The sequence below is a fragment of the Pituophis catenifer genome, unplaced genomic scaffold, assembly GCF_029215685.1.
Source record: "Pituophis catenifer annectens isolate HBS135680 unplaced genomic scaffold, rPitCat1.0.hap2 SCAF_4, whole genome shotgun sequence".
NCBI lineage: Eukaryota > Metazoa > Chordata > Lepidosauria > Squamata > Colubridae > Pituophis > Pituophis catenifer.
Window position 1 is genome coordinate 38,423,704 of NW_027256884.1, and position 14,385 is coordinate 38,438,088.

General features: G+C 39.9%; 1 protein-coding gene across 1 annotated transcript in view; it reads right to left on the reverse strand.

Annotated features, from left to right (window-relative positions):
* Positions 1 to 267: 267 nt before the first annotated feature.
* Positions 268 to 14,385, reverse strand: part of GABRB3 (gamma-aminobutyric acid type A receptor subunit beta3) — a 124,320-nt gene continuing 110,202 nt past the window's right edge. Inside the window, exon 9 of the mRNA XM_070942730.1 lies at positions 268 to 618. Coding sequence (XP_070798831.1) covers positions 268 to 618 — 351 coding nt within the window. The remainder of the gene's footprint in view (positions 619 to 14,385) is intronic.

The window sequence follows — 14,385 nt, forward strand, 5'->3', positions numbered from 1 at the left end:
TGAAAAGTTTATTTTAAAAGGCATTTTGTGTACATTACATAGTGTGTGTATACATGTTTATGCACAATGAGTATAATACATATTCTTTCACAATATATGTACACATAGGATTTATATATATATATATATATATATATGTATATGTAAGTATGTATATATTTTATATAGTGTAAAAGGTCTTCTGTACATATACAAAATAACAGGCAAAATAGTATTTGCTTGTTACAGTCTTTTTGTTTAAAAAAAAAAAACGAAGTAAAAGTCAATTTAGTTGACATAGTATAGCCAGTAGATTAAGTTGAAAAGAGAAAATGTGAAAGGAAACACTATCCTTGACCATCTGTCAATTGCATTCACATCTGTTAGATCAGGAATTTTTATTTTTAGTTGAGAAGATCTTCTCCGCAAATGACTCTTCTTAGTGTGAGTGCCAGTTCTGTCTAATGTACGTCTCCCAAGAGTTTCTCGGCGGGAACTCTGCTTTCTGTACTGGATTCCTGAGTTATCAAAGGATACTGCTGAATTCTGTGGATCAGTGACACTTCTTGTGATTTCATTGCTTGCAACTTCATTGTGAATTTCAAGGGATGTTAACAATATGTTCCCATGCATGTCCACCTAGTTAGAAGCAAATTGATAGTTCATTAATAATTAATTTAATAAATCAAAAGTAATATATCATATTCAGAATTTTTTATATTCATATAAATACACACAGAAATAAAGTGGTCTATTTTAAAAGAGCATAAAAATAAAACAAACTGAAACAAATGCAGTATTTTTCCATCTTATATCAGAAACCATCCCCCTTCCTTTTTTGCTCTCCTTCATGCCACTAAACTTGCTATGGTACTTGATTACAAAAGATCTGAGTCATTGTTACATTATTATCTTTGTTGCTTTAATTTTACATTTGCATACTAGGGGTGGGGTATGAATTCATGCCTTTTATTGCTCAGTAGCACTGTTTAAAGCAAACTGAATTACCTGAATTCATGAAAGTACGATTGCTTTCATTAACATATTTCACAGAAATTATTACTGTATTTTTCAGAATATAAGATGCACCGGACTATAAAACGCACCTTAGATTTTGAGGAGGGAAATAAAAAAGCTGATTGGTAGGTGGATCGGCCTCCCGGAATACCCCATCAACTGTTCCCAGAGATGAATTTTAGCAACAAGTTCCTTGGTTGTGAGTTCTGTGCCATGCTTTTTTTTTTTGCTTTTTTTTTTTCTGCCTCTGAAACTTCTGAAACTCTGTTTCAGAAAAAACATTTTCCTTCCTCTGAAAGCCTCCGAAGCAGCTTCAGAAAAAAAAGCCTATGAAGCTCTGTTTGGGGGTTTCTTTTCTGAAGCTTCGTTTCTGATGCTTTTTTCAGGCTCTGAAACCTCCATTTGAGAAGCTGGGCAGGGCTACATTCGAAGTATAAGATGCACCCAGATTTTCACCCTTTTTTCACCCTATAAGACGCATAAAAGATGTGTCTTATACTCCAAAAAATGCGGTACTTGTGCAACTATATTGGTCTGAAAATAGAGAAAACAGAGAATGAAATCTGGAGGATGGGGTTGTATCTTATGTTAATATTTTTGTGAAATGATATAGTTATGAAGATTGTGATTGAATTGTATTTTTGATTTGTGTTTTTCTAGTTTATAAATGAAATAGTTTCTTTCTCAGTTTTAGTTATCAAGACACTGAAGTTACATATTTTAAAAACTTTAAGTACCTACTTATATTTTAAAAGGGGTGTCAAACTTGATTTCATTGAGGGCACGATCAGCATTGTGGTGGTCCTCCAGGGGCTGGAGTGGGGAGGAGCATGGCTGGGATGGCCGCAGCTGACTGGACATGGCCCGGAGCTTTGAGTCTGACACCCCTGATCTATAGCAAGAGGCAATCCACATCCAAAGTGCTATGGCTACCTTGCAAAAAATGACAATTTTTTAAGCTTTAGTGATTAGTTTGGTAGCTTCTTAGAGACCTTTGTGTGGCACAGGTGTAGGTCACAAAGGTGGAGGAGCAGGTGCCCTCTGATAGGAGGAGAAGGGAGGCCTTCATCCCTGCAGGCTAAAGGGTCGGTTACTGTCAGTTATCTGTTATCAAAGAGAAGATGCCTTCCTAGAGATAAGCTGCCCTTCAGTGGGGCTCCTGGACTCTGGGGAAGCTTCCCACATTTTATAACCCACTCTTAGAGGGTGAGTGACAGTCTCGGTTAGATTTAAGGTGGGGGCGAGGGTGAGAGAGTGAGGGACAGGCTGAAGGGGAGGGTGAGAGGGTCAGGATCAGGAGAGTGGGCAGGGAGGAGGATGGGAGAAAGAGAGAGTAAAAAGGGGATGGGGAGGCGAGGGGAGGCAAGGGGGAAAGGAAGATGGGGAAAACAAGGGGGGCAAAGAGGTTTTTTAAAAAACACTTTTCTGGAAAATATCACATTAGGAATTCCAGAAACTGCTCTTCCGTAAATTTGCCTCCTCCATTTCAGAGGCCTGAATGTGAACAGCTGATTTCCAAATGGGCATGAACTTGGGCAGTCTGTGTTGACAGGGGGACAGAGGTCGACCCCGAGGCCCCTCATATGTGGGGTGCCGCAAGGGTCGGTCCTCTCGCCTCTCCTGTTCAACATTTATGTGAAGCCGCTGGGCGAGATCATCCGTGGTTTCGGGGTGGAGTACCATCAGTACGCTGACGACACTCAGCTGTACATCTCCACCCCGGGTCACCCCAACGATGCCCTTGAAGTGATGTCCCGGTGCCTGGAGGCCGTACGGATCTGGATGGGGAGGAACAGGCTCAGGCTCAACCCATCCAAGACTGAGTGGCTGTGGTTTCCGACGTCCCGATATAGTCAGTTGACACCATCACTGACTATTGGGGGCGAATCATTGGCCCCCACGGAGAGGGCTCGCAACTTGGGCGTCCTCCTGGATTCACGGCTGTCTTTAGAAGAGCACTTGACGGCCGTGACCGGGAGGATTTTTCATCAGGTTCGCCTGATTCGCCAGTTGCGTCCCTTTCTGGATCGGGACTCTTTACGCACGGTCACTCATGCCCTTGTCACTTCCCGCCTGGACTATTGCAACGCTCTCTACATGGGGCTCCCCTTGAGGAGCACCCGGAGGCTCCAACTGGCGCAGAGTGCGGCCGCGCGGGTGGTAATGGGAGCGACATGGCGTTCCCATGTAACACCTCTCCTGCGCGAGCTGCACTGGCTCCCGGTGGTCTTCCGGGTGCGCTTCAAGGTTTTGGTTACCACCTTTAAAGCGCTCCATGGCTTAGGACCCGGGTACTTGCGGGACCGCCTACTACCACCAATAGCCTCCCACCGGCCGGTACGCTCCCATAGAGAGGGGCTCCTCCGGGTGCCGTCAGCCAAACAATGCCGACTGGCGGCCCCCAGGGGGAGAGCCTTCTCTGTGGGGGCACCTACTATCTGGAACGAGCTCCCCCCAGAGATACGGAGGATCCCGGATCTGCGCACCTTCCGCCGCGCCTTAAAGACCTTACTATTTCACCAGGCCGGCCTGGCCTAATTTTCCCCCTCTTTTATAAAAGATTTTTAAAATTTTAAATATCTTTTAGTATTTATATATTCAATTTTAAATTGGTTTTAAAAGTTTGGGGTTTTAAATTTGTCAGGGCCAAAGTTATTTAATTTGATTTTATTCTATTTTTTAAATTTTGTATTGCATGTGTTTTTATTGTTTTGGCTGTGCACCGCCCTGAGTCCTTCGGGAGTAGGGCGGTATAGAAATCTAATAAATAAATAAATAAATAAATAAATAAATAAATAAATAAATAAATAAATAAACTTGCTGTGCCCCACAAGCCAGCCCCCCCCTTGGGGCTTCCAGATGGCTCCCTCTTGGCCTCCCCCACCTCACACGGACATGTGGGAAAAACCCGGCTGTTGGAGGGAGCTGGAGCCCAGGGCGAACTGAGCGAAGCACCCATCAGCCAGTCCTGCTGCCCTGCGCGAAGCCCTCCACCACCTACCTGTGCAGCTCCTTCACCAGCCCCTGCAGCTCTGAGAGCAGCTGGTAGTGCTGCATCTGCTGCCATGCCAGACGGTCTCCACTCAAGCCACCTCCTCCGGGTGGGGTCCCACCCACCTCACCCTTTGGGAAGGCGAAAGCAGCCCTGAAGCACTCTATGGATGGCAGGGGCAGGGGGAGGGGAACACAGGTGTTGGAGGGCAGCTTCTCGCATGAACCTGCAGGTGCCCCTTGCCCTTGCCCCACCCCCTCCACAGAACCAAGATGGAAGGGGGCTTCCTCTGCCTTGTGGGGCTCACCAAGAAGGATCCCCCCCAGTGCTGCTTTCTCCTCTCTTAGCTGCTGCTCCTCCGGCGCCACGGCCAGAAGCAGCCTTGGGGCTACCCAGTGGCTACAGCATCCCCCACCTCTCCCTCTCCCTGAGCAGGAGGCTGCCACCACTGCCAGGTGCAGAACAGGCAGGTGAAAGCGAGAATCATGGGATAGCAGTCAGAGAGGGGGGCCCAGCCACCCAGGTGGATGGTTGGCATGATGGGGGCAATGAAGAGGGGGGACTATGAGTCTGCCTCCTCCTCCTGGGGGGGAAAGGGCTGCTGACAGTGGCAGCAGTGGCAGCAGCAGCAGCTGCGTCCCCCTGATCCATGAGGAAGAGGAGGAGGCAGCGGCAGTGGTGGCTGAGGGGCAAGCAATGGATGAGGCAATGCTGGCCCACTGCCTCCCGTCCGTACGCATGCACACCAGGATGGGGTGGGCTGGGCCTGTGTGAGCATGTGCCTACTGCCTCCTGCACATATGCACACATGCTAAGATAGCTTGGACTGGGCCAAAGCAACATGGGCCAGCCCTTACAATTTCCAGGACTGCTGCATAGGCCGAATCCAACCATGTTGCGGGCCAGATGCAGCCTGCAGGCCTTGAGTTTGGCACCCCTGTTTTAAAATATTTGAAAGAGATATGTTTTTTTTTAATGTTCCTATCCCACCTCATTACTAATATCTGCAGTAAGACTGACCTCATTGCTGTGATTAGATTAAATGTGTTATTCCAGTTCTTTTCAAGAGAAAAACATGAAAGTGTGAATTGTACTTTCACTAATGGGCAAATCTTATTCAACCTCATTAACAATTCCAAATTGTACTGTCTTTATGGTTCTAACACAGATTGATTTCCTTGGTGCTGGTTAATGAACACATAAAGTTTTTCAGAGTTTCAATGTTTTTAACACAGGACCAATTAGGAAAGCAACTGGTTATACCTTAAACTTAATTTCATCTTCTCATTAAACAGCTCATAATATTGAGAAAGAACAACTATCACCCTCTCTCTTTTTACCCAAGTGATGTAGGCTTGGTGTATCTGAGGCCTGAGATGTGTTATTTTTCCTTCAAGAAAGTACCTGATCCATATCAAAAAATATGCTTGTTTAACTGACAGGTCACATGAGCAGAGAATCTCCATTCCCCCAACCTCACATTTGGACTAATCATAGAATCATAGGATTGGAAGGGGGCCTTGGAGGTCTTCTAGGCCAGCCCTCTGAATGGAAAAGCAAATCCCTTGTCAATTTTTCCCCAGCTCCTTTAATTTGGGCTCCTACACACCCTGGGCAAAATAAATTAGAATGGGCAACAGACATATGACAGACAATGATATGGAATTAATTAAGATTCCAGAAATATGAAGATAATAAATTTAGCATCTGATTTATCTCAAACCAGTAAGTATTGTAGTGGTTGTTGTCATTGTCAGAACCCAGAAATATCTACTAAAGTATACCAAGATGGTTATGAATAGGCAAAATGGTATCACACAAGAAATAAAAAGAAAAAATATATAGCTTTGTGAAACTCTTTCACAGTAAAAGCAGTGGAAAGCCCATGACTCATGCATTTTGAGAACTAGCAAGAAAACTATTTTCCTAGATCTTTTGTACAAGATTAGTTCTTTCTAACAAAGTCTGTTTTCTGAACACAGATCTAGCACTTCTCCAAAAAAACACAAAGCCTGAATACGTAGAATCCCATATAATGCTGATTATCAACTGCTCCCTTATGCTTGCTTGTTCTTTGCTGCCGTGAACTGTGGGGAGGGGGGAATGAAGGAGGGAATGCTTAGGGAAACTAAAGTAAGTGCTGTATCTCCTTAAGACACTGCCTCAGGGTCACTCAGCTGGAAGAAGGAGGGAGACACATACCAAACTACCATGCTTGACCAACTGTTATGAAAACCTCTAGCCTGATTGGTTGGGGGGGGGCAATGAGAGACAGCTAGGAGAGGGAAGAGGGGTTTTGGCATGCAATTCTCGGTTCTGACTTAGCATTACTGCAATACACTTGACTTCTAATAAAATTATACCTTTCTTAACCAATGAACCAAGGATTGTTTCTATTCAGAGGTTTAAGTTGTGGCAGGGCTGACATTGATTCACACTTTGAAATCAGGCATTATGTGAACAGATGCCTCAGGAAAGGAGACCACTTAGAGCCCCTTCTTGATGGAAATGGGAAGTCTAAATACATGAAATACAAATAAGTAGATAAATGGATCAGGTCTCTGCTGCAGCTGAAAGCAAATGGCTACGTATAGTAAAAACCAATAATTGGAAGGAACATCTCCACAATAGCCTGATATGGCCAAAAAATCCTGGGTGTTTCCTACCTTTGACCTCATCAACAACTCATTACTGAGGAAATATGATAAATCAAGCTCATGGCAAAAATTGTATCATAAGAGGAAAAACACTACTTAAAACAGGAACATCTAAACACAACTTTAAATTTTCTCTCCTATGTTTTGAGATGACATAAAAGTAACATTGTTCATGATTTATCAACTACTAAGCTGCTTCAATCACTGAAGTAATTCCAAGAAACATATATATTATTATTGCAAATGACAAAATGGAAATAATAATATTTTTTTATCCATATATATATCAGGGAAAACTCTATCAGGGAATACTCAAAACTATGCCTATAACTGTGTTTCAACCAGTTGTACAATAGCTTCCTGGCAGCTTTCAATAATAGAGTGCACTATAATTGTCTCCATGAGAAGACATTTCATTTTTTCTAATTCTGTAATTGAAGGTGCATGTGGTGGGATTCAAGTAATTTAACAACCGGTTCTCTGCCCTAATGATTTCTTCCAACAACCAGTTTGCCAAACTGCTCAGAAAGTTAACAACCGGTTCTCCCGAAGTGGTGCAAACCGGCTGAATCCCACCACTGGATCTATTCAAGTCTTTCAAAACTGACCTTCTGTTTCATGAGTTCTTAAGAGATGGCTTTCCAATTTCTGTCTGAATACATCCAGCAAAGGAGATTGCTTACATTGTTGAATGTTTTTTACTATTAGAAAGTAATATAGGAATAGGAATAACTTTCCTATTATATTCAAGTGAAACCTGTATTTTACTGTAACTTAAATCAATTATTTCATGTCCTAAACTTTGAAATGATGGAAATGGATGCTGACTTTCTTTCTATATTATTCTCTCAAGTATGCTAATCATATTTCCTTATAGAATGTATACCCTCAAGTTGGAAAAGACTGAGACGTAATAAGAGCTGAACAGCCTCAACTGTTAGCCTTCTCTTGTCTTCCGTGAGCAGCTGGTATCTGCTTTTCTCTTTTATTTGGAACATATATTAAGAATAGCCTTTGAAAGAGAAGCTTCAAAGGGTGCAGAAGTACATATAAAATGTTTTTTTCTAATTATTAAAGAATCAATATCTTTGGCAAGGTTTGCAGAGCTATTTTGAAAGTTGTCAGCTGTACACTTCAGCTTTACTGGAAATTAAAAAAGGATTCTTAAAATTTTTTCAATTGCCATTCAAGTGAAAAATTGACTTGCTCTTTGTTGTTCTTGTTATTTAAGAATGTGATAACTAACAACATTTAAAACTAACACCGTTTATATCTTGCTGAAGCTTTACTGTATATTGATCTTGATTTGTTCTAGAAAGCTACTATAACACTGTGGTATTAATGAAGTAGATATTAGGTAACACTTTATCTCACCAAAGACAATAACAAAATTGCCATTGTTCCCCCCCCCCCGAAGGATTAGATATCAAAAGCCTTTTCTTGCACACTTAGCAAGCCTTAATATCATACTTTTTATGGTCTTGCATACTAGGAAATAATTCATATTGCCTAAAATATTTTATTCCCTTTTTATTCTGTATTTAATACTAAGAATCATTTCAAAGATTCTAAAACTATTTTATTAAAAATATAGTGCATATATTTTATATAATATTAAATATAATTTTAAAAAATCAATCCACCTGGCATTGATTTAGGAGATCTAATACAATAACATGGAGATGACTTTACTTTTTACTTTATAGAGCTCTGCTTTTCATCCAATTGATGCTTTTGAATGAGCTATACTTAACTACTGTATTTTCCGGCGTATAAGATGACTGGGCATATAAGACGACCCCCGACTTTTCCTGTTAAAATATAGGGCTTGGGCTATACTCGCCGTATAAGACTACCACTCTTCCACCGCACACCAAATAAAAATTAAAAAACATCAACTGGCTCACCCACAATGTAAAAGCAGCTGTGCTAGACCCAAAATGGCCCCTGCAACAAGCAGGAATCTCACACAGCCACAAAAAGCCCAAAAACCCAACTTTCACACTTTACACACACAAAATTCCACATACAGCTTTGTGAGATTTTGTGTGTTTGTGTAGTTAGAGTGAAACACTACAGAAACACACTAAATCTCAGAAAGCTGCACAAATATTATTTTATTTTATTTTAATTTTTATATGAAAGCTAAATTTAAATGGCTAGGTCTAAAAAAGAACAACTAAAAAAACCCCCAATTAACTATTTTTGTTAAAGCTCCCAAAGGGGAAAAAAACTTACCCAATATAACAGGGGTCTCCAACCTTGGCAACTTTAAGACTTGTAGACTTCAACTCCCAGAATTCCTCAGCCAGCTTTGTTTTGCTGGCTGAGGAATTCTGGGAGTTGAAGTCCACAACTCCCTGCCTGCTTGATTGCAGGCAGGGAGTTGCTTGCTGATGGAATGGATTCAGGCAAGCGAAGCAAGGCAAGCGTTGCGACTAGCAGCTAAGGTAAGCAAGCTGGAGGGGGAAAACTTTTTTTCTTTTAAATGGCTCTGGTGATTAGCAGGCAACTCAGCTGGGATCGCCAGAGCTTGGCTCGTCAGAGCCTTTCGGGCTGGTCTGCCTGGTTACAGGAGAACGACACCCAGCGTATAAGATGAGCCCCGACTTTTAAGAAGATTTTCATGGGTTAAAAAATCGTCTTATATGCCGGAAAATACGGTATTCACTGAGTCAATTTAAGCACATTAGCCAATTCTGAAGCCCAGGATCTAGGTGCAAATGAAATATGGCAATCCTTGCAAAACCTTGCAAATATTAATCATCTGCCGTACTGTCATAGCTTGAAACAGCAAAGATTTGCAGCTTGTTTGTGTAAATGGTGTAACCATTTACAAATCTACTATCAAATGCCAATGTGATAAAAATTTTGGACCAGCTATATTTATCAATCAATCAATCAATCAATCAATCAATCAATCAATCTACTCTATTTTGGCAAAGAATTTCTAGAAGGCATTTAGTTCATTATCTAATTGATGTTATTAGTGAAGGATTAATGGCTTAGGTACTACAGAATCACAACCTATGTTACTTTTCAATAACTTAAAATGTAGCAATCACTGATGTACTGATTACTTTAGAATATGTTTCTGAATTTCAACAACACACCATTATATAAATTTGCTCAGTGATAAATTGTCTTCATTTAATGAATCTCATAAAACTCTATATATTCTAGATGTTACAGAAATTTGGCTTTTCACCCACTTCAGCTTGTGCTCACTTGTGATTACCATTTGGCTTTTATCTAGCAGAATTTTGTTAATGAACATTTTCTAATTAAAGTTCCTGTTACAGATTGATGCTGAGTACAATACAAAAGATCCTGCTCAGGAAAATCTGAGCACAGATAAACATTGCAAAGAAACACCATGTATTTATTTATTGATGAGATTTCCAGATACGTGCCAGTTTTTTAAAACCTTTCATTTCTAGAAAGCCAATCCCAAATTTTAATTTTAATCTTATACTCTTCATTGCATCATACAATCTGTTTAACATTTGGTGCAATTTATTCATGAACTCAACCTATACAATGATCCCCAAATACATTAAACAACAGTACACTGTAAAATGAACAGGCCAGAACAGAATAATAGAATTGGAAGGAACCTTTGAGGTCTTCTAGTTCAACCTTCTACTCAAGCAGGAGACCCTGTACCATTTCAGAAAAATGGCTGTCCAGTCTCTTCCTAAAAGCCTCCAGTGATGGAGCCACCCATAACTTCTGAAGGCAAGCCGTTTCACTTATTAATTGTTCTCACTGTCAGGAAATTTCTCCTGAAATTTCAACCTAGGCTGCTAGGTTGCTACTCTCCTTGATAAGTTTCCATCCATTGCTTCCATTGCAATCAATAGTAAAAATTCTATTTACAGTAATAGAAAATGCCTAAATGGTTTCCCATTTATCCCCTCGTCCAAGTCATTGATGAAGATGTTGAGTACTGGGCCTAAAACAGAGGCTTGGGGTACTCCACTGCATACTTCCCTCCATGTAGATGCAATTCCATTGAGAACTACATGTTGAGTGCGGTTAGTAAGCCAGTTACAAATGCATCTGGTGGTGATGCTGTCTATCCCACATTTTTCTACTGGTAGATTATGGTCTACTTTATCAAATGCCTTACTGAAGTTCAAGTAAATTATATCGACAGTATTCCTCTGGTCCACTAATTTTGTCACTTTGTCAAAGAATGCAATAAGATTAGTCTGGTATGATCTGTTTTTGACAAACCCATGTTGGCTTTTGGTTATTATTTTGTTTGCTTCTAGGTGTTCGCGGATTGCCATCTCTAATTTCTTTAGATGAATGCATAGGCTATCTGAATCCTGAGAAATATTAATACCTATATTAATGACCTATACAAATGAAAAAGAAATCACATTAAAAATGCAAAGTAGGAAAAAGGAAAAAGGAAAAAAAAGCCTCCAATCTAAAATGTAAACAGCCTCCTATATTAATTAACCAAAGGAAACTAATTTTTGTTAGCGTAAGCCAAGACATCTCTCCACAACTAATGAACAAAGAAGTATTGAAACACTTTCCCAGTTTTAATTTTCATACATCTTGCAGCAGTGGTGAAATGTAAAATTTGTTACTACCTGTTCTGTGGGCATGGCTTGGTGGAGGGAGGGGGGTAATGTGACTGGGTGGACGTGGCCAACTTTTTTTTTTTAACTTTTAAAACAATTTTTTCTGCAACCTCTTCAGCTGAAGAAGTTGTAAAAAAAATGCTTTTAAAAGCCTCTGATGATCCCAGCTGAGCCGTGGGATCATCAGAGGCTTTAAAAAAACTTTTAAAAGCATTTTTTCGGCTGAAAAGGCTGTAGAAAAAATGCTTTTAAAAATTTTTAAAAAAGCTTCTGATGATTGTGTGGCTCAGTTGGGCATGGGGTGGCAGGCAGGGATGTTTTCTACCGGTTCTCCGAACCACCTGCCGCCTTTGCTACCGGATTGGGCGATCCGGTCCGAACCAGGAGCATTTCACTCCTGTCTTGCACCATCTGTTTCATGTAGTATCTCTTTCCCTTTTACAAATGTGGCTACTTTCCTTGAAACACATGTAGACCCAAAACAATCAGGAGACAATAGAAAGGGAAAAAATGTTAACAGTAAAATATAAAATGAATCCTGTTGGATATAAGTCCAATGATCAATCTTCCACAATGACCAAGTAGCTACAAGAGAAGTCCTTCTCATTTGCTTCTTAGCAGGTCCTGGAAATAGCATAGAGCTTTCAAGACTAATAGCTATTAATACACACACACACACACACACACACACACACACACACACACCACGATGGACCGAAGCCTTATCATGGGCTGACTCCCTGAGGTCAGTCATATTATTTGCCAGTCTTGATCTAGTGATTTATCTTGGTTGACAAATACATCCCACAACAGTAATTTGAATTGATTTATATTTCAGAGCTCTTAATTAAAGAACCTGGGGGCTCAAAATTACATAAAATTATGAAGATATGAAGATATTAGAGATCTAACAATCTAGTTCCAAATTATGAATCTAGTTCCAAATTCATTCAAATTAGAGACGAAGTCTGAAATTAGATGTGTCTTTAACGCCTTACATTGGAATATGTTTCTTATGTTAAAAAGTAAGATAGAGTATCATCTTCTTCACTGAAATCAAGTACCATGAAACAAGCTGTCTACAATGAGACACTAGGAAAGAGAGAGCAAGGTTTATATAAATACAAGATCTCTTGATTCCACTTTACTGTGTGTAAGAGATGGGGGGAGACAAACAATTCTAGGGATTGTGAGAATAACCTCTCCCCCACTCTTTATCCTGGCATGTTCCAAAGGGCCCCCTCTCTCCAGGGTTAAAGGCTCATCTGCCAACCATCATTGCTTCCAGCCAAACCTATTTCACCAACAGGCATCCCAGTCCCGCCCTTGTCCTTCCCTCACCACCCAGTGCGATTAAGAGATTTCAAATTTCAGCCTTGGTTCCAAAGCAACTAATCTTCACTTATCTGTTGGGCCCTTGTGGTGTAGGGGCCAGAGAGGGAGGCAGGAAAGAGGATGGGGAAGGGCCCTCTGATCTTCCCTTGTACCACACAAACTATGGATTTCTGGGAAGTGTAGTCAGAAGGCTTGATGATACTTAAGTGGCTACAACTTTACCAAATGTCATTCCCGCATTCTGTAAATTAGCCCATTTGATTCAATAATCGTTGCCCTATAGCTTCCAATTTTGCCTAATTGAAGATTACAAACAGACATGAGAATTTTAGTAGTACACTGTATATGGTGTGCAAATAAGTGATTGTATGTGTGCATATGCATAAGTGCATTTCCAATTTTAAATTAGAAAATTTGTAGCTCTGGAAATTGTAAAGCTCATTCGTACACCAAATACCGTATTTTTCAGAGTATAAGATGCACCTTTTTCCACCTAAAAGAGGCTGAAAATTTGAGTGCATCTTATACTCCGAATGTAGCTTTTTCGAAGCTTTTTTTCAACCCTAACGAGGTGCTAACAAGGCACTAGCAAGATCTTCCCAGCTTTGCCTGCTCCCTTGACTCTCTGCTGTGCTTTAATGGGGCGCTAGCGATCTCCATGCTTTGCTCCGACTCTCAGCTGTTCTTTAGAAGCTTTTTTGATCTCCTTCCGTGCTTTGCCTGCTTTTCTCATTGCTGCTTCCTCTCAGTTGTGCCTTAGAAGCTGTTTTTTATCCCCAAGCAGGGGATGAAAAACCAGCAAACTAATGTGCTGAAGCTCACCAGACTAAGGACACTAGCCAGATGAATACTTGGTAGGCAGATTCCACCCCCCTATTTTCCTCCACAAAAACTAAGCTGCGTGTTCTACTCCAGTTTGTCTTCTACTCCGAAAAATACGGTATATGTTTTTTTACTGCATATGTTTTGGATGTAAGTGTCTCCAATTTCCCATTTTCTTATACTCAAATTCTTTACATCTTTTTTTACCAATTTAGTACATAAATGAATGTATTACTGTATGAATTAATACTGAATGTATTAGCTAACATTATTGAATCAATTAAAATTATTATTATGTAAAACTTTTAATTTCATATATATCCTCACTTTTAAAAAACGAGCTCATTTTTGTCTACATTAAATTGCATCTTTTAAGTCATGTTGCCGATCTCCTAATATAATCATTTCTGTATATATTTTTCTTAATATATACATTGTAAATATTTTTTCTTAAAATAATGCAAATTATGCAATAAGTATAATTTTAGTACTATATTCAAATATATGTTTTAATTGGAGAAATATTATTTTTAAATAATATATGTAAGGTTTAGTTTGCATTAATTTCAACTATTAAAATGCATATTAAATATTCCTACTTTTAGAGCTGTCCTTTCCTGTTAATATAATTATAGTAATACTTATAAATGCAATTGCAAAAACAAAATATCAATGAATTCTACTGTTTATTATTCTGCTGTGCTAAGTAATGTAAGACAAGTAGGACTAGTCTCTCTGACATATTTTTCTTCTTTTTGATAAAATAAGTTTCAATTACTTCAGAAAATATAGAGCTTAAGGGAAAAATCCTTAAGATTTGCTATCTTGATCACATATTATTTCTTTTTCTTTTTTCTTTCTTTCTTTTTTTTATTTATATGCCGCCCTTCTCCGGAGACTCAGGGCGGCTTACAATGCGTTAAGCAATAGCCTTCATACTTTTGTATATTTATACAAAGTCATCTTATTGCCCCCACAAACTGGG